The sequence below is a fragment of the Crotalus tigris genome, unplaced genomic scaffold (genome assembly GCF_016545835.1).
Source record: "Crotalus tigris isolate CLP2741 ecotype Arizona unplaced genomic scaffold, ASM1654583v1 scf7180000017536.10889498, whole genome shotgun sequence".
Taxonomy (NCBI): Eukaryota; Metazoa; Chordata; class Lepidosauria; order Squamata; family Viperidae; genus Crotalus; species Crotalus tigris.
The window spans coordinates 10,121,352-10,144,000 of NW_024096460.1; the positions used below are offsets into that span (position 1 = coordinate 10,121,352).

General features: G+C 44.0%; 1 protein-coding gene across 5 annotated transcripts in view; it reads left to right on the forward strand.

Moving 5' to 3' along the window:
- Positions 1-4,209: 4,209 nt before the first annotated feature.
- Positions 4,210-22,649, forward strand: part of MYT1 (myelin transcription factor 1) — a 145,783-nt gene continuing 127,343 nt past the window's right edge. For 4 of the 5 annotated variants that reach the window (XM_039348584.1, XM_039348665.1, XM_039348746.1 and 1 more), the window contains exon 1: positions 4,210-4,376. In XM_039348584.1, the coding sequence (XP_039204518.1) occupies positions 4,298-4,376 (79 nt within the window). In that variant the 5' untranslated portion in view covers positions 4,210-4,297. Of the gene's footprint in view, positions 4,377-4,934; positions 5,042-22,649 lie in introns of those variants that run through there. The other variant, XM_039348988.1, reaches the window with a different exon arrangement.

The following is a 22,649-nucleotide window of genomic DNA, read 5'->3' on the forward strand; positions in this document are numbered from 1 at the left end:
TAAGTAAGTGAATGAATGAATGAATGAATGAATGAATGAATAAATAAATAAATAAATAAATAAATAAATAAATAAATAAATAAATAAATAAATAAATAAATAAATAAATAAATAAGCAAGCAAGCAAGCAAGCAAGCAAGCAAGCAAGCAAGCAAGCAGGCAGATAGGCAGGCAAGCAAGCAAGCAAGCAAGCATAGGCAATGCAAGATTTTACAATATTTGGATAAATAGGTTTCTAGTTTTGCAGACCAATCGTAGCCCAGGAACGAAGCATTCTGCTTGGCTTGTAAAAGTCAATGCCCTCTGCACTTCCCACAATCCATCAGACGGCAGACCTGTTTATGACACCCTGGGAAGCATCTGGAGACGAGGCTTATGTGGCTTAATTGGGTCAGCAATTTGATTTTGTCTAAGGCAGGGGTAGGCCACCTTGGCTCTTTTATGACTCACGGACTTCAACATGAACCATTGGCCAAGCATCTGAATTTTGGTCACGTGATCACGAGGATGCTACAAAGGTTGTAACTGTGAAAAAAATGGCCCTCAGCCACTTTTTTTCAGCGCCGTTGTAACTTCGAACGGTCACTAAATGAACTGTTCTAGGTCAAGGCCTACCTGTGTTCCAACCAGCTTTTTCATGCCAAATAGCGATTCAACCAAACCTAGTCTTGGAAGACTCTGAGATACAGTTTGCCAGTTAGACACAGGGGTAGGCAACCTTGGCTCTTTTATGACTCGTGGACTTCAACTCCCAGAATTCCTGAGCCAGCCATGCTGAGGGGAAAGGGAGAGGATTCCAAGCTGAGCCATGCTGGCTCAGGAATTCTGGGAGTTGAAGTCCACGAGTCATAAAAGAGCCAAGGTTAACTACCCCTGCATCTAACTGGCAAACTCAATGGTGAAGCCAGATTCACTTAACAACTGTGTTACAGCTAGTCCTCAACGTACAATGGTTCGTTTAGTGACCGTTTGAAGTTACAACCACCTTGAAAAAAGTGACTTATGACCATTTGTTACCCACAACCCTTGCTGCAGCTTCCCCAGGGTCATATGACCAAAATTCAGACACTTGGCAACTGACATGTATCGATGACAGTTGCGGCCTCCTGGGGTCATGTGATTCCCTGAATTAGTAACTTAACGACTGCAGTGATTCACTGAACAACTGTACCAAGAAATGTTGTAAAATGGGGCACAACTCCCTTAATAACTCTTTCGCTTAACAATAGAAATTCTGGGTTGAATTGTGGGTCGTAAGTCAAGGACTACCTGTGTAGATTTAGCTCTATTGTCTGTGGATCAAGTCCAAGACAAAGATAGATCCACTGAGTGGCCATCGAGAAAGTCTCAAGCGTAAGTTTTCATCCCACCTGCATAAAATAGATTGGAATGTGTGCTATTAAAATTGTAACAAGAAAAGGTAGCCACTTAATATGGTGGGTCACAGAATAAGATCTTCAGACTAGATGTGATATTTTTGTCCACCTATTGAGACCTTACCATGGACCTGGGACAGGCAGATGTGGATATTTGATGGTATTACAGATATTGTCACAGGATGGAAGCAATTCCTAGTAAGGCTGCCTTTTGCAATTGACTAATGGCAAATTTGTCAATGCCGATGGTGTTCAAGTAGTGCTCCAGTTGTTATGGGATTGCACACAAGCCCCCTATTATTGTTGGTATTACCTTTGCTTGCTATTCTATTTCTATTTGCATTTTGTTATCATCTCCAGTTCTTTCTCTTCTATTCTGCTGTCTCTAGGTACTGCCACGTCCACTATCCAGACTTTTTTGTCTTTCTTATTAACAGTTGTTAAGTCCGGGGTGTTACTGTATGTGGCAAGTACTTCTCTGTTTTTGACACATAATACCCCGGCCTTAACAATTGTCGATATTATTATTGTTGTTGTTGTTATTGTTATTAATCTTTGCACAGTCAGCCAGACGTTCAGACTGGATTTGGCATTTTTGTCTACCTGTCGAGACCTTACCAAGGACCTGGGACAGGCAGATGTGGATATTTGATGGTATTACAGATATCGTCGTAGGATGGAAGCAGTTCCTAGTAAAGCCGCCTTTTGCAATTGACTAATGGCAAACTTGTCAATGCCAATGGTGTTTAAGTGGTGCTGCAGTTGTTTGGGCATTGCACCCAAGGCGCCTATTAATATTAGTCCTACCCTTGCTTGCCTTTGCCACAGTTGTTCTATTTGCAGGTCTTTGTATTTTGTTATTGTCTCCAATTCTTTCTCTTCTCTTCCACTGTCTCCAAGTACTGCCACGTCCACCATTCAGACTTTTTGTCTTCCTTATTGACAAATTGTTAAGTCTGTGGTGTTACATGGCAGGCACCTGTTCTGGTTGAATTCTAAAGTCCCAGAGCACATCTATGACTTTCTTTATTTTAGGGTCCCACCAGTTCTTGCATGCAGGCAAATAGTATTTCTTGCAAACCTTCCAATGCACCATTGTTGCTACTTTGTCATGCCGCTGCTTGTAGTCAGTCTGTGCTGATTAGTTGATCCGCTGTTTCTTCAGCTTCTTTGTAGAGACGGCATTTGCTGTCTGTCACTGTCTTCTCATTCTCATTATTATTTATTAAATTTATATGCCACCCATCTCTCCATCAAGAAACTGTAGGTGGCTTACAATAAGAAGAAAACCGGATGCTAATGCCCCCAAGATCAGTATAAATGATTATCCATTGCACCTATACTCTGGTGTCATGTGTGGGGAGCCTAGCTTTTACAATTCTGGAATTTACAGTTCCAGTGGAAAGTAAGAAGTGGCAAAAACATCAACTCTAGGACCTCGGCTTGGCCAGAAAGACTGGGTTCCCCCTCCCCCCCCAGGAAGCATTGAGAATGTTAGCATGAGGCTGTTGTAACTTCAAATGGTCACTAAATGAATTGTTGTAAGTCGAGGACTACCTGTATCAATGGTAAGAAAAATTACATTGACCACATGATGAAGTTGCTTCTGAGATATTTTGTTATAGACCAGCCATCCACAACAACTGAACTATCTTAAGTGTGGGGTCCTTGGTGCTCTCTGAGCTTGGTTGCTTTCATTACCCAACTAGGTAATATAATCAGTGCTATAAGGGAGGGTGTTTGGGAGGAGGAGGAGGAGGAGGATTGTGGGGTCCTTGGTGTTCTCTGAGCTTGGTTGTTTTCTTGCAGACATTTCATTACCCAACTAGGTAACATCATCAGTCCTAGAAAGGAGGGTGTTTGGGAGGAGGAGGAGGACTGTGGGGTCCTTGGTGTTCTCTGAGCTTGGTTGTTTGCCTGCAGACGTCTCATTACCCAACTAGGAAACATCATCAGTGTTAGAAGGGAATGGGGAGGAGGGGGAGGAGGAGGACTGTGGGGTCCTTGATGCTCTCTGAGCTTGCTTGTTTTCTTGCAGAGGTTTCATTACCCAACTAGGTAACACAATCAATGCTAGAAGAGAGTGGGGTTTGCAAGAAAACCAGCTGGGTGACTTGGGCCTGTCACCCATTCTCAACCCAGCCCACCTCTCAGAGTTGTTGTCGTCGTGGGGAAAATAGGAGCATATTAGATATGTCTACCGCCCTGAGTGGTTAATTAAAAAAAAAAAGAATAACAAAGGAAGGATATCCATAAATAAAATAAATAATAAACTCACTGCCCTTGGGAGTGAATTCACTTCTGAAGCTAGAAAGGTAGCTCTGCATTCATCTTCCGAAAATAGAAAAGGCTTTTTTTTAAAAAAAAAAAAAAAAAAAAAGGAGGAGGAGGAGGAGGAGGAGCTAACGAAAGTCACTTTCTTAATGCGAAGTTGGATAAAGTTTGCCAAAAAGGTTGGGAACTAACTTTGCCAAATCGCGGCAAGCGTCCTGGAAGGGGAAAGAGAAAAAGAGAAGAAAAAAAAAGTACACGGGTCGTGTGAATGCGGCAAAGGACTCCTCCGCTCTTTCCATATTCAGATCAATTCCCCCCCCCGCCCCGTTCTGCTTCCTTTCCTCCGCAATGGCTCCAGGTCATCTTTCCTACCCAGCAATGAAGCCGGGGGGGGGGACTACTTTTGCTGCTGGCGAGGCTACGCAAGGGCATCTGTCACTCCTTGCTTGTTGCTATTAGAAATTATGGGACTGTACCATAAGCAGGAAACGCGGGGGGGGAGTGTGAGGGAGAGGAAGGGGGGGGTGAGAGAATTAAGCCGGCCGTTCCAACCTTCCCGAATTCGGTTTTTTTCTTCTTCTTCTTCTCTCCTTTGCGTTTAATACTAATAAAAAAAAAACACGAGCGAAAAACTATGGATACGAACGATGACTCGAAGGGGGTACAGCGGAAGGCGTCCTCCCCTTCGTTCCCGAATGGAGAACCTAAGCAGGAAAAGATATTCCGGTATTCCCGTCTAAGGCAAAACACCCCCCCACCCCCCCACCCCCCCACCCCGGCTCCAACAAATAAATAAATAAGTCAGCACCTCCCGCGTCCTCCTCCTCCTCCCCCCCTTCCCTACTGTAGATTTATTTCACCTCCGAGAGTAAACAGATATATTGCGAGCCCAAAAGGTTGCTGGGTAGTGTACTGTATTTACAAAGGGAAGGAAAAAACAGCGCCCCTCCACCTCCTCCTCTTCTCTCTCTCTCTTCCCCCCCCCCCATCCCATTAATGCGACCGATCATTAAGTGAGACGCTGCCTTTAGCAGGCTTAAAGAGTTCGCCCAGGAACGACTAAGAAGCGAAGGCACTGAAAAGCTTCCATCAATCTCTCTCTCTCTCTCTCACTCTCTCTTTTTTTTCCGGGGTAAGGACACAGGGCCCCGGTTTTTTAGCAAGTCCTCCTCGCTTAATTGCCCCCCCCACAACACACACACACACACAGAGACGCTTTGCAACCCTCTGTACCTTCCAACTGTCCCCGAGTCGCCTCCTCTCTCTTCCCTCTCCCCCCCCCCGCTCCCCCCCACCGACCCCCAACTCTGCCGTTCGCTCCGGTACATTTCATGACTGCCTTCTGTGATGTCATTTTGCAAAAAGGAGAGACAATAGGACTGGTGGCCGAGGTAAGTCCCGGGGTTAGTGGTGTTTCTCTGTGTGTGTGTGTTGTTTTGGTTAGGTTGGGTTGGGTTGGGTTGATTAAGCCGCTTACCGTATTTGTTTGCTGGCCGGCCTTATTGCGGGGACAAAAGAGATGGCTTGGAAGCTCAGGAGCGATGGAGTGTTTTGTGTGCTGCTGTTGGGCTGCTGTTTGTTGTTGTTGTTGTTGTTGTTTCCGGGTGGCAAAGGAACGGAGAACTCAGTAAGAATCACGAGAAGTGTGGAGCGAAGCCAGAAGGATGGGAAAGAAGAGGGGGGGGGAAAACGGATGGTGAACGTATCTATCTGTCTGCCGGGCTGTTTGTCTGTTTGTCTCTCCATCTGGAAGAGGTGGTGTGGAGCGATCCTTTTGAAAGACAACCCCCCCCCCCCCGCCGCCGCCATCCAGAGAATCTTTGTGGATCAAAGAGCCAGATGTTCTTGTTGGGTTATTTGATATTTCTGCATTTCGGTGGATCTGGCACACTGTGGATCTCGTTGGATTAAGTAGAAATAAAGCCCGTGGAGGGCGGGGGGGGGAGGGAAGGGGGGGGGAGAAAGTATAGGAAGTGAAAATGCAGGACTCTTTTTTACTCAATTCCCACACCCACCCCTCCACCCAATTGGAAAACTTTCCCGGCGTTCTTCAAGAAAGCGGATGAATGAATACCTTCGGAACTTGTGGGTGCTCCATCACTGGAGGTTTTTAAGAGATTGGACAGCTGTTTGTCTGAAAGGGTACAGGGTCTCCTGCTTGAGCAGGGAGGGAGGAGGGTTGGATTGCATTAGAAGACCCCCCCAAGGTCCCTTCCAATTCTGTTATTCTATTCTAAGTAAGGAGTCTAGAAGTGACCATCCAACCTAAATCGTCTTTTGCCCAGGTAAACGAAGGGAGAGTGATTGCGTTCCCTTTTGACGCTGTCCAGGGTCCTGAAAGGGTCCAGCGTTCGCTTCTGCTTTCCGGGCAGGCGTTTGAAAGACGGAGGTTTTTTTTGGGGGGGGGGGAGTTTAAGTGGAATATTTTTCACCGCTCTTCCTTTCTCTGTGGTTTGATAAAGAAGCTAAGTGACCCGGACCCCCCACCCCCCCCACCCGCCCCATGGAAAGGGAACACAACCTCTTTCTCTTCGTTCAAAAGTGAAGAGTGTTGTTGCCTGCACTTTCCAATGAAAAAGGAGTAAGGAGGAGAAACTCACTTTTTAAAGGGGCAAAGCGTTCGGAAAAAGAGCCGCCGTGTATAAGCTAAAACGTCAAAAACAACAACAACGACAACAACGAAGAGACACATCCTTTTCCGCTTTACTGATTCCTGGTCATTATTAGGTCATTTAGGCTGTTGTGCTGCTAGTCTAAGCATCAGGAACAACAAAAAGAGTGCAATGTTGGACTTTATAAACGTGCTGGAAGTCAGTTTTCTGCAGTCCGGAGGACATTCAGATGTGTCGGACTACAAAGACCATTACCAGACGGGGTTGATGGGAGTTGTAGTCTGGCATAGCTGAGCACCCTCGGGGTAGGAAAGCCTGCGATGAGACTTATTGTTCTAAACGCATAAACCACCAAGTTATCGCTCCCTTCTCTCTCTCTCTCTCTCTCTCTCTCTCTCTCTCTCTCTCTCTCTCTCTCTCTCTCTCTCTCCTTCTCCATTCCTTAACTTAAATATAACTCTCTCCCCGAATACCCTAATAAAGAGCTGGGTTGTCCAATGTAACCTGAATGTTTTATTTATGGAAATGCCATTTTGGAATGGCAAATAGGAAGAACTCATCCCCAAGTTATTATGCTAAAATTAGCAAGGGAGGCCTTTGTCTGCTTTGCGAAGCACACACTGTTTGCCTGGTGAACCTTGATTGTCGAACTGGCTACGAGGTGTGGATTGTTATGTTTATCTCGGTTCCCGATTTTATTTTATTATTATTATTTTAATATGTAAATGGAGGCTGGACCCTCTGTGGGCCTGGCCTAAAGTTTTCATGGCAACTAATCACTGTCACTGAAAGGAGTCTTTAGGGCTGTGCCAGTTGTGAACACAACTCTCTCTTAGTTTTGTGTTATTGCTGGCTGGCGTGCGTTTGTTGTGATCTGTGCAGAAGCACTCCGGGTGAAGTTTGTCTGCTTTCCAGTAATTGCATCCCTCCTGGTTCCCATTGGCTCATCTGCTCTGATTATCAGCTTCTTCCATATGTCCACTTTAATTAAAGGCAGACAAAAGAAGAAGAGGGGGGGGAAGGGTTATTATGGGAATTAAAGTTGAACAGTTGCTTTGATTGCAATAGGGGTGTTGCAACCGAGTAGTGGTGGAAAAGGACAGGTGGAGGGGGGGCTTGTGGGGTGCCCGCATTTGATTTTCATTTTGGCAACATATCTAGGATTGAAAAGGCAGAATATAAAAAAAAAAAAAAATCCCAGAGGACAGTCAGGTTATCAGCCAGTTCAGAATCGCCAACTGCGGTTTGCATTCCTTCTTAGTTCTTCAGGCAAACAAAGAGACAGAAGTACATCAAATATAGACCTAATCTAGACGGCAAAGTTTCCTAGCTTTTTTAGAAAGCAAACATCCAATAACGAAAGCAAGCATTCTTTACCTCCTCCAGTTTTTAGTAGCGTCTTTACACTGTTGGTAACTTATTCGCAGCGTGGGTGTGTCAATAGCTTGGATGCATGCACAGAAAACGGGGGGGGGGGGGAACCTGAAGTTTTGTCCAGTTGGAGAAGGAACACACAGATTCTCCAAACAAACCAGCATCTCTCCCTGAAAAAAAAAAAAACACCTTCTGGGCTTGGCTAATCACCCACAACTCTATATTTAAACCAGTATAAATAGAATGCCACGTGTGTAAATAGAATATACTACAAGGAGCCACGATCATGGGATAATTCGGTCTATATTTCTAGTTCTTTTTTTCTTAACTGCCTTTTAACAAGCCTGAAATAGATGCACATGCTTTGGAAACTTAAAAGGAAAGCTGCACGCAGAGTTTATGGGGCCGTTATGTTAGATTTTAAAAATACCCGGCCAGGGTTTATTTCATGGAACGCTCGTGGCTGACCCCGGTGAGTAAATTGACCAACATTTCATGACCTTGGAGTGAGTCCTAGAAATGGATCCTGCAAGGCCTAGATGCTCAGTGACTCCTACTGAGTTATGTAGAGCAGAAGAGGAAGCATATTAGGACTTCTCTGTCTAGATTATCTATCTGTCAAGAAGAGACTGGACAGCCATTTGTCCGGAATAGTAACAGCAATAGCACTTAGACTTATACACTGCTTCATAATGCTTTACAGCCCCCTCTAAGTGGATTACAGAGTCAGCCTATTGCCCCCAACAATCTGGGTCCTCATTTTACCGACCTCGGAAGGATGGAAGGCTGAGTCAATTTTGAATTGGTCAGGATCGAACTTCAGGCAGTGGGCAGAGTCAGCCTGCAATGCTGCATTCTAACCACTGAATCACTATGGCAGATATAGACAGACAGATAGACAGACAGACAGAGACAGACCTCTCTGAACGGCTTAGAGAGTCAGCATATTTGCCCCCAACAATCTGGGTCCTCATTTTACTGACCTCGGAAGGATGGAAGGCTGAGTCAACCTTCAGCTGGTCAGGATCGAACTGGTGGCAGTGGAATGCAGAGTTAGCCTGAAATACTGCATTCTAATAGATAGATTGGAATAGATAGATAGATAGATAGATAGATAGATAGATAGATAGATAGATAGATAGATAGATAGAATGCTTAGACTTATATACCACTTCATAGTGCTTTACAGGCCTTTCTGAGTGGTTTACAGCGTCAGCCTATTTGCCCCCAACAATCTGGGTCCTCATTTTACCGACCTTGGAAGGATGGAAGGCTGAGTCAACCTTGATCCGGCCAGGATCGAACTCCAGGCTGTGGGCAGAGTCATCCTATAATACTGCATTCTAACCACTGTGCCACCCACAGCTCTTGGTGGTATGGAATGGTATGGGGTCTCTTGCTTGAGCAGAGGGTTGGACTAGAAGACCTCCAAGTTCCCTTCCAGCCTTGTAATAGGTAGCCCTTGATTTACGACCACAACTGAGCCCAAAATTTCTGAGTTGCTAAGTGAGACAGTTGTTAACTGACTTTTACCCTGTTTTCCGATCTGTCTTGCCCCAGTGGTTACGTGAATCCGTGCAGTTGTTAAGTTAATAACACAGTTGTTAAGTGAATCTTCCCCTTTGATTTGTTTGTCAGAAGGTCGCAAAAGGGGATCCCATGACCCCGGGACACTGCGACGGTCATAAATACGAATCCCGTGACCATTGGGGGATGCTGCAACGGTTGTAAGTGTGAAAAATGTTGCAACTTCGAACTATCACTAAATGAATTGTTGTAAGTCAGGGGTAGGCAACCTTGGCTCTTTTATGACTCGTGGACTTCATCTCCCAGAATTCCTGAGCTGACTCAGGAATTCTGGGAGTTGAAGTCCACGAGTCATAAAAGAAGCGAGGTTGTCTACCCCTATTGTAAGTCAAGGACCACCTCTACGGATCGTTCACCATCTCTCTTCCTCTGTTAGAAACTGCTTTCCAGGTTCAAGAAAGGAAAATATTATTTCCCTTTTCTCTTCAAGATTATTCTGATTCGGGAGAATTTGGAGCCAGGTAGCTGTGCCCAAAGCCAATTCAGTAGATAAGAAAGGAGAGAAGAAGGCTAATGTCTTCCGATGATTAAATTTGATATTATTAATACACAACTGTGCAGGAGACGAGAAAACAACCCACGCGACCAGCCCAGATATAAGCCAATTTCATCCCTAATGGAAAAAAATCCTTGATGCTGAAGTTATTATTAATGAACACAAGTATGAAAGCTTTTAAAAACAACAACGAGCAACGCCACAATCAATCCACAAAGGCAAATTCGTTTTCATTTCCAGGGACAATCTTCTGAGCTGAGTATTGAAAAGGGGAACGATATTTTTTTTGGTCTTTTTACAAGACCGAAAAAAATTAAAAAATAAAATTGCAATTGCAAGGCAGAACTTGAGAGTGGCAAACGAGACATTTAATTATTAGAAAGGGCTCTCCTTTTTTCTCTCCCTCACTCTCCGCCCTCCCCCCCTCATCGCCAAAAGCGAACATCCTTTCTTTTTTGCTACATAGGCTATTTATATGCTTAGTAATGAATATATCCTGATGTAACCCCATTCGCTCAGAGCAATGCGAGTCACGTTGGCGACCGGGTATGATCCACAAAGATCCATTCCAGCAGGCAGGGGATCTTTTGAACTTCCAAATGTGAAGAAAACGAGGGTGCATCAGTGAAATAAGCCCCTTAATCCAGTAATCAAGAGTAAAAAATATTGAGCAGGGCTCAGCCTGCATCATCATTATTTATGAATAATAGGGTGGGGGGGGCTGATCGAAGAAGGATGAGATCAGACTTAAACGCAAGGGTTTCCATTCCACTTAATCAGATCATGGAGGAGGCTAAAAAGGACACACTACTCAGTGTTATAACTCTTCACAGGGTAGTCTTGAGGCCTCTTAGGCAACTGTCTCCCCTCTAATCGGTGACATTTCCTTCGGCAAAGTGCAAAGCTTGGTCTAGCACAGGGGTAGGCAACCTTGGCTCTTTTATGACTGGTGGACTTCAACTCCCAGAATTCCTGAGCCAGCCTGGCTCAGCTTGGAAACCTCTCCCTTTTCCCTCAGCGTGGCTGGCTCAGGAATTCTGGGAGTTGGAGTCCATGAGTCATAAAAGAGCCAAGGGTTGCCTACCCCTGATCTAGCAGTTAAGATGCTGGCCTAGAAACCCAGAGATTGTGAGTTCTAATTCTGCCTTGGCCAATTGGCAAGAGACTTTGAATTCTACTCCTGCTGTAGATGTGAAAATTGGTTGAGTGACTTTGGGCCAATCACCTGGAGATGGTGAGTTTTAGTCCCGCCTTAGGGATGAAAGCCAGCTGGCTAACTTTGGGCCAATCAGCTGGAGATGATGAGTTCTAGTCCCGCCTTAGGGGTAAAAGCCAGCTAGGTGACTTTGGGCCAATCACTCTCTCTCAGCCCAACCCTCATAAGGTTGTTGCTGTTGCTGTGAGGAAGGTAAGAACAGTAAGTATGAGGTATGTTCGTTGTCTTGAGTTACAGTACTTTTATAAAGTAATTAAAGTGGGATAAAAATCTAATAAATGCATAAATAAATAAAATGCACCTGAGTGTCAAACAGCCCTGGACACCTCCAACCTCATTGCACAATTTCTCTTATTGTTGAAGCACGAACAAATCTCCCACAAAGATTTGTTGTTGTTAGTTGCGAAGTCGTGTCTGACCCATCGCAACCCCATGGACAATGTTCTTCCAGGCCTTCCTGTCCTCTGCCATCTTCTGGAGTCCATTTAAGCTCACGCCTGCTGCTTCAGTGACTCCATTCAGCCACCTCCTTCTCTGTCGTCCCCTTCTTCTATTGTCCTCAATCTTTCCCAGCATCAGGTTCTTCTCCAATGAGTCCTTCTTTCTCATTAGGTGGCCGAAGTACTTGAGTTTCCACTTCAGGATCTGCCCTTCTAAAGAGCAGTCGGGGTTGATCTCCTCTAGGACTGACCGGTTGGATCGCCTTGCAGTCCAGGGGACTCGCAGGAGTCTTCTCCAGCACCAGAGTTCAAAGGCCTCAATTCTTTAGCACTTTCTTATGGTCCAACTTTCACAGCCATACTTTGCAACTTGGAAAACCATGGCCTTGACCAGTGGTGGCGAACCTTTGGCACGCGTGCCAGAGGCGGCACTTAGAGCCCTCTTTGTGGGCACGCGCACCTTTACCCGGAGATGGCAACCGTCCTCTTCAACCAGCCATCTGCTAACTCGCTGAGGTTCCATGTGGCTGGATGCATCCCAGCACCCATGCACTCGCTGGCCTCTGTGTGCGGGGGCTGATGGTGTCAGGCAGTAGCTGCCCTGGCTCCTGCCTCGCCTTGCCCTGTGACAATGGCACCCCCACCCTGCCTCACCTTGCCTTGCCTCACCCCGCAGGATGAGCCTCTGCCCAGAGGAGACCCCCAGGATCCCCCCCAACCCTGCCCCCCACAGGCGTCCCTCCCCAGGATCAATATTGAGATGGCCACGCCCACCCTGGCCACGCCCATCCATCTGCATGACTACCATAGCCACACCCACCCGGCAGTCCAGGTCCATGGCCACTTGGCACCCGGCGATCCATAAGTGGGTTTTGGGTTGCAGTTTGGCCACTCGGTCTCTAAAAGGTTCAACATCACTGGCCTTGACTACACGAAAGATTCTTTACTACCCTTTTAAACTTTTCTTAGACATTCTGGAGGTGAGTGTACCTGCATTAGATGGAATAATCAAAATGTATTGCAGCTATGCCCATACAACAATTCCCTGAGCTTGCCATGCAGTTTTTATTCCCTGGGGGGGGGGGAAGAGATTAAAAAAAACCTCCTCTAAGCCAGTGGTTCTCAACCTTTTTAATGCCGCGACCCCCAACCGGTTGTAAGTCGAGGACTACTCAACTGGTGCAGCACCGTTTGCAGAATGGGACTTTTGGCGGGCTCAGCAGGGCAGAGACAGCCTGGACAATTCCTATTGGCTTTTGAAAGCCAATAGAATTAGACTCTATTCAAGAGAGTCTAGTCTATTGGCTTTCAAAAGCCAGTAGAATAAAAGGGAGTAGCACAGCTAAGGAAAAGGGGGGAAAAACGGCAAACTGCATTGTTTGGCGACCCCCGTGAAATGGTCGTTCGACCCCAAATGGGGTCCTGACCCACAGGTTGAGAACCACTGCGCTAGAGAAAGCTCCACAAATGGCCTCTAATTTTAATGGTGGCCGGGTCCAAAAATTGCTTATTCATACCTAAGGTGGGACTAGAACTCACCATCTCCTGAACTATCTCCTAGTGTGGGGCTTTAACCACTAGACAAGAAAAGATACCACAAAGTTAGTTACAAGGAGGATGGGATGAAAGAGAAATAGCAGGAATAGAATGAGAAAAGAATAAATTGACAGACAGGTGTCATTTTGGCCTGTTAGACCGGGCTAAAACAGAATAAGTTGGGAAGAACAGAATAACAGAGTTGGAAGGGACCTTGGAGGGTCATCTAGTCCAACCCTCTGCTCAGGCAGGAAACCCTATACCATTTCAGACAAATGGCTGTCCAGTCTCTTCTTAAAAACTTCCAGTGCAGGAGCATCCACAACTTCTGGTGGCAAGTCGTTCCACTGGTTAATTGTTCTCAGTGTCAGGAAATTTCTCCTTAGTTCTAAGTTGCTTCTCTCCTTGATTAGTTTCCATCCGTTGCTTCTTGTCCTGCCTTCAAGTGCTTTGGAAAATAGCTTGAAGAGTAGACTGAAGTTTATGGAAACTCAGCTGTTCTTGTACACTGTACCAGTTGACCCTGACTTACAACCATTCCTTTAGTGACCCTTCAAAGTTACAACAGCACTGAAAAAAGTAATTTATGACCACTCCTCACACTTAGGACCATCACAGTATCTCCATCTTCAGGTGATCAAAATTCAAGTCCTTGGCAATCTGCGTGCATTTACAACAACTGCAGCATCCCAGGGTCACCATCTATAATCTTCCCGGCCAGTTTGGACAAGCAAAGTCAACGGGTGAAGTTAAATTCGCTTAATAACCACACAATTCACTTAAGGACAGCAATGCATTGCTTAAGAACTCCAGGAAAAAAGTAAAATTGGGTGCAACAACATGTTTTGCTTAATGAAAAATGTTACACTTCCTATTGTGGCGTAAATCGAGGAATACCCTTATGCAAAACATGTACTAACAAGCTATGAAACTTTGCTTGATGGTTACTTATGTCTGAAGGCAGTGGTGGGATTCAAATATGGGAACAACCGGTTCTCTGCATGGATGTTCCTTCCAGAAATCCATTCTGGGCCTGGGCAACCAAAAATTAGCCACCGGTTCTGCCGAACTGGTGCAAACCGGCTGAATCCCACCACTGTCTGAGGGGCAGGAGAAGGGATCAGAACCATTTCCATATGTCTTGTGCCATATTCAGACAAATTCTAACAATAACAATGATCAATATTTATTTGTTATGTATATGTAGGGTGTGGGTCTTTATATGTGTGTCATGTATGTGTTTCACTTTCAGAGCGGGCAACTAAATTTCATTTTTGATGTGTGCCGTTGTGCCCACAGTAAAAAAAATGACAATAAAGGTTATCTTACCTTACCTTACTTTACCTTCCCTTACTTTACCTTACCTTACGTTACCTTACCTTTCCTTACCTTACTTTACCTTACCTTACCTTATGTTACTTACTTTACCTTACTTTACCTTACCTTACTTTACTTTAACTTACCTTACCTTACTTTACCTTACCTTACTTACTTTACTTTACCTCACCTTCTCTTACCTTACTTACTTTACCTCACCTTACCTTACTTACTTTACCTTACCTTACCTTACTTACTTTACCTTACCTTACCTTAGCTTACTTTACCTCACCTTACCTTACCTTACTTACTTTACCTCACCTTACCTTACTTACTTTACCTCACTTTACCTTACTTACTTTACCTTACCTTACCTTACTTACTTTACCTCACCTTACCTTACTTTACCTTACCTTACCTTACCTTATCTTACCTTACTTTACCTTACTTTACCTTACCTTACCTTACCTTACTTTACCTTACCTTACTTTACCTTCCCTTACTTTACCTTACCTTTCCTTACCTTACTTTACCTTACTTTACCTTACCTTACCTTATGTTACTTACTTTACCTTACCTTACCTTACTTTACTTTAACTTACCTTACCTTACTTTACCTTACCTTACTTACTTTACTTTACCTCACCTTCTCTTACCTTACTTACTTTACCTTACCTTACCTTACTTACTTTACCTTACCTTACCTTAGCTTACTTTACCTCACCTTACCTTACCTTACTTACTTTATCTTACCCTACTTACTTTACCTCACCTTACCTTACTTTACCTTGCCTTACCTTACTTTACCTTACTTTACCTTACCTTACCTTACTTTACCTTACCTTATCTTACTTTATTTTACCTTACCTTACCTTATCTTGGCAAAGCCATTACAGACACCGGCTGAAGAAGTCAAGCAAGGAACATCTATTCCCGAGGTCTCACAACTTGGCAACTTGAAGACTTGTGGACTTCAAATCCCAGAATTCCTCCTGTGCTGGGGAATTCTGGGTGTTGAAGTCCCCAAGCCTTATTAAAGTTGCCAAGTTTGGAGAGCCCTGATCTGTGCAATCTGCCATCCAGCTGGGCTATGCCACATATACATCCCCTCTGATAAATCCGTTCACAGAAGAATCCCCAGTGATCACCCTCGCATGAGATCTGGCGAGATCGCAGGGAGGGTGGCCACTCTTTCCCAAGCTTTCCACCTAAAATGGTTTTAATTTCATTGGGAGATCTGCAGGCTCTACAGGTAGTCCTCGACTTACAGCTGTTCATTTAGTGACCGTTTGAAGTTACAACAGCCCTGGAAAAAGTCACTTTTTCCGACTTACGACCGTTGCAGCATCCCCAGGGTCACGTGATCAAAATTCAGATGCTTGGCTACTGATTCACGTTTATGACGGGCTGCAGCATGTGATCCCCTTTTGCGACCTGCTGACAAGCAAAGTCAATGGGGAAGCCAGAGTCACTTAACAATCGTGCGTCTAACTTAGCAACTGCAGTGATTCGCTTAACATCTGTAGCCAAAAATAAATAAATCATAAAATGGAGCAAACTCACTTAAGAACTGTCTCCATTAGCGACATACATTTTGGGCCCAATTGTGGTCATAATTCGAGGACCGCCTGTATTTGGGGAACAAATGTCTGCAGATAACATGCTGCTGAGTCTTCAGCTGTACTCAGAATTGACTAACAAGCCAAACAGACGGCGTGGGAAGTGTTTGAAAAAAGTTTGTTTTTGATGAATTGCAGCAGCGAGTCCAGGATTCAGTCTGCGAAATGCTTTGTCCACCCTCTGCCATTTGATCCCTAGTGTAAACTGAGATGGCAGCAATTGAACTTGGAACTTCCTGCCTGGGAAGCAGATTCACTGTCACCGCCATGATGTAGCCCTGAAACTGAAGCAGACGTGGGGATGGAAATTTGATCGCATTTCGTTTTTGAAAAAAAAGGATGCTTTGCTTGGCAGGCAGGGTATGGTTGAAGGAAAAGTCTTCATCGTGGTTCAGTCCAAGCCGGGGATAAACAACATGGCGACTGCTTTAGAAAGAAGGTTGCAGTTTATCGAAGAGGAGAGCCAGACAGAAAGATGGCTCTGGAAGAAAAGAGAGCAAGCACATGTAGGGAGTGGGTTTTTATACCCTCTGGAGCCTTTTGTTTGGAGTTGTTCCTAGGGCATGAACTTTGACCTGAGTCTGAGTGTACCTTTCTGGTATTCTGATGGTGGTGGGTTAATCCTATTATGTCCCAAGAGTCATATCCTGCTTCCCTGGGGCTGGGGCTGATGACTCTTAGATTTTTGGTGTGAGGGGTTGTTGATTCTAGGGGTCTTTCTTCCTAATCCCAGTTTCCTGATTCCAGTCTTTTTGACAAGATTATCACATCCGCAATTCTGCAGACTTGGTTTCTATTTGGGACAGAGAGACTTGGGGGGGGGGTTTCTGCCTTTAAATCCTTTAGGGAAATATATTCTTTTAAATATTTCCAAAAAAATTCTTTCTTTAAGGGGGGCTGACTTCCCACAGTATAGAGAAGAGGTTCCCAACCTTTTGGGCACCAGGGACCGGTTCTGTGGAGAAAGGGTTTTTCTGTGGACCAGAGAGTGCGTGGTTTTGTGTGCTGCCTGCATCCCACGGATGGGGTTTTGCTTGTTTGTACTGGTTTGGGTTTATTTATTTTATTTATTTATTTATGAGACTTATATACCGCTTTAAGTGCAAGCACTCTCTAAGCGGTGTACACCAGTAAGCAATGTATATATATATATATATTTACATTGCCCCCAACAATCTGGGTCCTCATTTGACCTACCCCGGAAGGATGGAAGGCTGAGTCAACCTTGAGCCAGTGAGATTTGAACCGCTGACCTGCTGAACACAGTCAGCTAAAGTGGCCTGCAGTACTGCACCCTAACTGCTGCGCCACCTCGGCTCATTTGGGACCCCTGGTGTAGAGGACCCTTGCAAACTCTCCTATGTTTAGCTTCCTTTCTCCAATGTTAACTTTGACTATTGTGAAGCCAGAATAGGTCGTACTCCTTCCAACCACTTCTCAGGACTGTGATGGAAGTCCTTCTCCTCCGCTTTCAGCACCACCTCCTCCTCATTCTCCTTCTCAGATCAATTATAATATCTCAGGGGCTGCCCCAAAGAAGAGGGAGTCAAGCTATTCTCCAAAGTGCCTGAAGGCAGGACAAGAAGCAACGGATGGAAACTGATCAAGGAGAGAAGCAACCTAGAGCTAAGGAGAAACTTCCTGACAGTGAGAACAATTAATCAGTGGAGCAACCCGCCTCCAGAAGCGGTGAATGCTCCAACACTGGAAGTTTTTAAGAAGAGACTGGACAGCCATTTGTCTGAAATGGTATAGGGTTTCCTGCCTGAGCAGGGGGTTGGACTAGATGACCTCCAAGGTCCCTTCCAACTTTATTATTATTATTATAAATTTGCAACATCACCACCTCCTCTTCCTCCCCTTCGCCATCATCCCTTTCTCCTTCTCAGTTCTTAGTTTGCATACATAGTTTGTGTGTGTGTGCGTGTGTCAGTGGGACAGCGCAATCACTTTATTCAGTGCCATTATAACTTCGAACAGCCACTAAACAAATGGTTGTTAAGTCAAGGACGGATCTGTACATATATTTAACATGAACCAGATACACGTCCTTAACATGAATCAGATACATATATTAGTCAGACAGTCTGACTAATACAGAACAGGATGGACCTATAGGTAGTCCTTTACTTAGGACCACAACTGAGCCCCAAATTTCTGTTGCTAAATGGAACAGCTATTAAATGAGTTTTGCCCCATCTTGCAAACTTTCTTGCCACAGTTGTTAAGGGAATCACTGCAGATGTTAAGTTAGTATCACGGTTGTTAAGTGAACCGGGCTTCCCCCATTGGGTTTGCTTGTCAGAAGGTCACAAAAGGGGGTGACATGACCCCCAAGATAATGCAACCGTCATAAATATGAGTCAGCGGCCAAGTGTCCGAATTTTGATCACTTGACCGTGGGGTTGCTCTAAGGCATGGGTGTCAAACAGGCCGGATGTGTCATGGTGAAACGCCCCCCCCATTGCTAGCAATGGAAAAAAAGGCGTGATACGTCGCAACACGTCACGTGACGTTGCAAGTTTGATACCCCTGCTATAAGGGGTGTGTGAAAAATGGTCACTTTTTGCAGTGCCATTATAACTTTGAACGGTCACTAAATGAACTGTTGTAAGTTGAGGCCTACCTGTATTTACATGATGCAATTGGTAAGAAAGGCCAGAAAGACATTAGCAATTGAAACAGGCACCGAATAGACAAATAACACAAATGTTTGGCCTATAGCAGGGGTAGGCAACCTTGGCTCTTTTATGACTCGTGGACTTCAACTCCCAGAATTCCTGAGCCAGCATGGCTCAGCTTGGAAACCTCTCCCTTTTCCCTCAGTGTGGCTGGCTCAGGAATTCTGGGAGTTGAAGTCCATGAGTCATAAAAGAGCTAAGGTTGCCTACCCCTGGCCTATAGGGACCCCGTAACTAATATCTGGGGTCATCCCTTTTTTTTTTCAACTGTTACAATACCAACCACAGCTGTCTTGTTTTTGTCATGAGCTGTCCTGCAGAAAACAGTGTAAAAAAAGGAATAAACCTATAGGCAAATTAAGAATGTATCTATCTTCATTTCTCTGATAATTCAGTTTATCCACATGGACCCATCAGGAGTAATAACCTTACATGAAAAAAAAACCCAAGATTGCTACATAAAAAAAGCAATCATGAGACAATGCGTTTAAAATATATGAGTGCATATTTGAAAAACATATTGCCACAATAAAGTCTTATTTATCCCTGGCTGCTAAGTTTAGACATCATCTTTCATTGCCTCTCCAGAAATATTGATGTTCAAATTGGTTATCATGTAGTAGGAATGTTATTTTGGATGGGGGCTGAGATCATAGCTTACGCTGATGTACAAACTCCGTCCAAATTAGATTTTTATTTGATAGAAAGGGTAAATGGAGAAATAATGAGTTTCCTGCCTGAGTAGGGGGTTGGACTAGATGACCTCCAAGGTCTCTTCCAACATCATCATCATCATCATCGTCACTATTATTATTATTATTATTATTATCATCTCAGAGGCCAGATGTAACGTGTTGTGTGAATAAGCCAAAGTCAGGTGCTGTTACAATGCTGGCTAATAAATCTGCTCTTTTATATTGTTTTTTTAATTAAAATGATCATAATATAAAATGCAAATAGTAGGAAATTAGGAAAAGGAAAGAAAGGGGGGAAAAAAGTGTAGGTGCAGGGGGGGAAAGTAGGAAAAAAAGGTATCCACTTCCAACTTTTTTCCAGGCAGTAAAAAATAGAGAATAAAACCCCAGGTTCAACTTTTTTACTTTACCGATTTAACTAATACTGGCCATTTCTATACGAACTATGCTAATCAGCAAAACCAGCATCAAAAACTTCGGGTTTTTTTCTGTCTTGAGCCCAAAATCCAGAAGTGGTTTCCTAGGAGATATGTTTTTGTTTTGTTTTTTTAATTAAAACTGTTGGTTTTGCCATTTCTGCTACCTCCCATCACTTATTCCATTTTTTTCTGTTGTGGGGATTGATGTAGCTTTGCATTTTCTGCGCATCTAGAGAATCCTCAACTTACAACTATTCCTTCAGTGACCGTTCAGAGTTTCAATGGCACTGAAAAAATGGCAGAGTTTCAATGGCACTGACTTATGACTGTTTTGTACACTTATACAGTAACTTGCTGCAGCATCTCCACAGTCATGTGATAAAAATTCAGATGCTTTGCAACAGGCATGTATTTATGTCGGTTGCAATCCTGGCTGAGGAATTCTGGGAGTTGAAGACCACAAGTCATAAAAGGGCCCAGTTTGAAGACCTCTGAGGTAATCCTTGACTTACAACCACAAGGGAGCCCAAAATTGCTGTTGCTAAGCGAGTCATTTGTTAAGTGAGGTTTGCCCCATTTTACAACCTTTCCTACCACAATTGTTAAAAGTGAATCACTGCAGGTGTTGTCGGTAACCCGGTTGTGAAGTGAATCCGGCTTTCCCATTGACTTTGCTTGTCAAAAGGGGATCACGTGATCCATGGACACTGCCACCGTCCTACAAAAATGAGTCAATTGCCAAGCATCTGAATTTTTGAACATGTGACCATGGGGATCCTACGATGGTTGTTAAGTGTGAAAAGTGGTCATAAGTCACTTCAGTGCTGTTGTAATTTCAAACAATCACTAATTGAACTGTGGTAAATCGAGGACTATCTGTTCTGAACATTTCAGCCCAACGCACCTCACAAGGTTGTTGTTTTGGGTAACATAGGAGGAGGAGGAGGAAATATTCTTCCCCTTGAGTTATTTATAACAAAAATAATAAAGGTGAGATTTTTTTTAAAAAAAAAGTCCAGATAATTTTTCCCTGAGTGGCCAGCTACCACTTGCAGTATTTACAAGAGGGAAAATTTGTTGCTGGACCAGCCTCTACGAAAGGGTTGCCATTCAGATACATTGCTTTTACCATGGAGGTTCCACCCCATCTTCCCAGTTCAGAATCCCCGAGAAAGACGCCGGGGTTTTTTGCTCTCGGATTTCCTGCAAAATCCCCGGGAACGGATGCCTTTTTAAGACCTCTCGCACCCCGTTGTTGCCGGTCTTGCATTTTCGCAGCAGTTGCAACAACTCTTTCGCGAGTTGCTGATTTGCCCACCCTGAGCAGCGCCAGCCGATCGGGCGATCCGGACACGGGGAGGGAGGAGCATCGCATTCACACGTGCGCGCCGGAAGAAGCTTCGTTCCACCCCGCGTCTGGCTGAGCTGAGCCGGCTGTGTCGTGGGTTCGGCGTCACAGCAGCTGCCATTTTACTTCCGACATTTTAAAAAGCTTTGACATGTATATTCTGGCTTTACACACGTACAAGCCCGCGCCTCCTGGTTGGAGAGGCAGGGATTAACAACTATTGTAAACCATCATTTAACAACCGACAGCCTTGCCTGCAGCAAGACTTACCTCTTTATTTCTTGGGGGGGGGGGAATTGCACTAATTAAGCTGGTGGACCGGGAGTGAGAGGGCAAAAAAAAAAAAACCTGAGGATTTTGCAAGATTCACCTTCAAAAATTCAAAATTAAATTCCAAAAATCTCCTTCCCTTCCCAGAGCTTAATCCGAAATCCCTGTTGCAGAATGATTTGGTGCTTTCACATTTCTTCCAGGACTCTTAAAAGTCTACAAAATAGCCACTGTTTATTTATTTTTCCTTAAGATACCTCAAAAGCATCCAAAGCAAAAATAATTCCTTTTTTTTCATAGATTCATATCAATTGGAGGCAGATCTGGCAGAGTTTTGATGAGTTTTTTATCCTGAATCCTGACGCCTTCACTAAAAGTAGTATTTGACTTAACAATAGTTCATTTAATAATAATAATAATAACAACAAAGTTGGAAGGGACCTTGGAGGTCATCTAGTCCAACCCGCTGCTCAGGCAGGAAATCCTATACCTTTTCAGACAAATGGCTGCCCAGTCTCTTCTTAAAAACTTCCAGTGACCATTCAAAGTTACAACTGCACTGGAAAAAGTGACCAATGACCATTTTTCACACGTATGACCATTGCAGCATCTCTATAGTCAACGTGATCAAAACTCACTCATATTTATGACGGTTGCAGTATCCAGGGATCACGTGATTCCCCTTTTGCAACCTTCTGACAAGCAAAGTCAATGGGGAACTCAGATTCACTTAACAACCGTGATGCTAACTTAACATCTGCAGCGATTCACTTAACAACTGTGGCAAAAAAAGTCGTAAAATCAGGCAAAACTCAATTGTCTCACTTAGCAACAGAAATTTTGGGCTCAACTGTGGTTGAAAGTTGAGGACTACTTGAATTTTTGTTTTTGGCTTGGATGAAGGGAGAGACGGAATGCTGATCAGATTTGCAGGAGATTTAAAATTGGATTGGATAGTTTGTACCCTAGAATACAGGAATAAAATTTTGAAATAATCACGGGTTAGAGAAATGGGTAGATGCAGATAATTCAATTTAAAAAAAAAAAAACTTGGGAAACCAGCCAAATGCAGAAAGATGGGAACATCTGCCTTGGCAAAAAGCATGCGCAAATATAGTCTTGAAATAGTTCTGTGCAAATCAAAACATGTGGCTGCAAATTAAAAAATAAATAAAACATGTAATTTTAGGTTGCATCAGCAGTGGAGTTTCCAAAAGACACACAGTTAACAGTTCTGGTTTATTTTGCATTTTGTAAACTTCGATATTGGTGAAAAGTAACAAAAGAAGACTATACAACACAGAAGCAAGCTAGAACTAAGGAGAAATTTTCTGACAGTTAGAACAATTAATCAGTGGAACAACCTGCCTCCAGAAATTGTGAATTCTC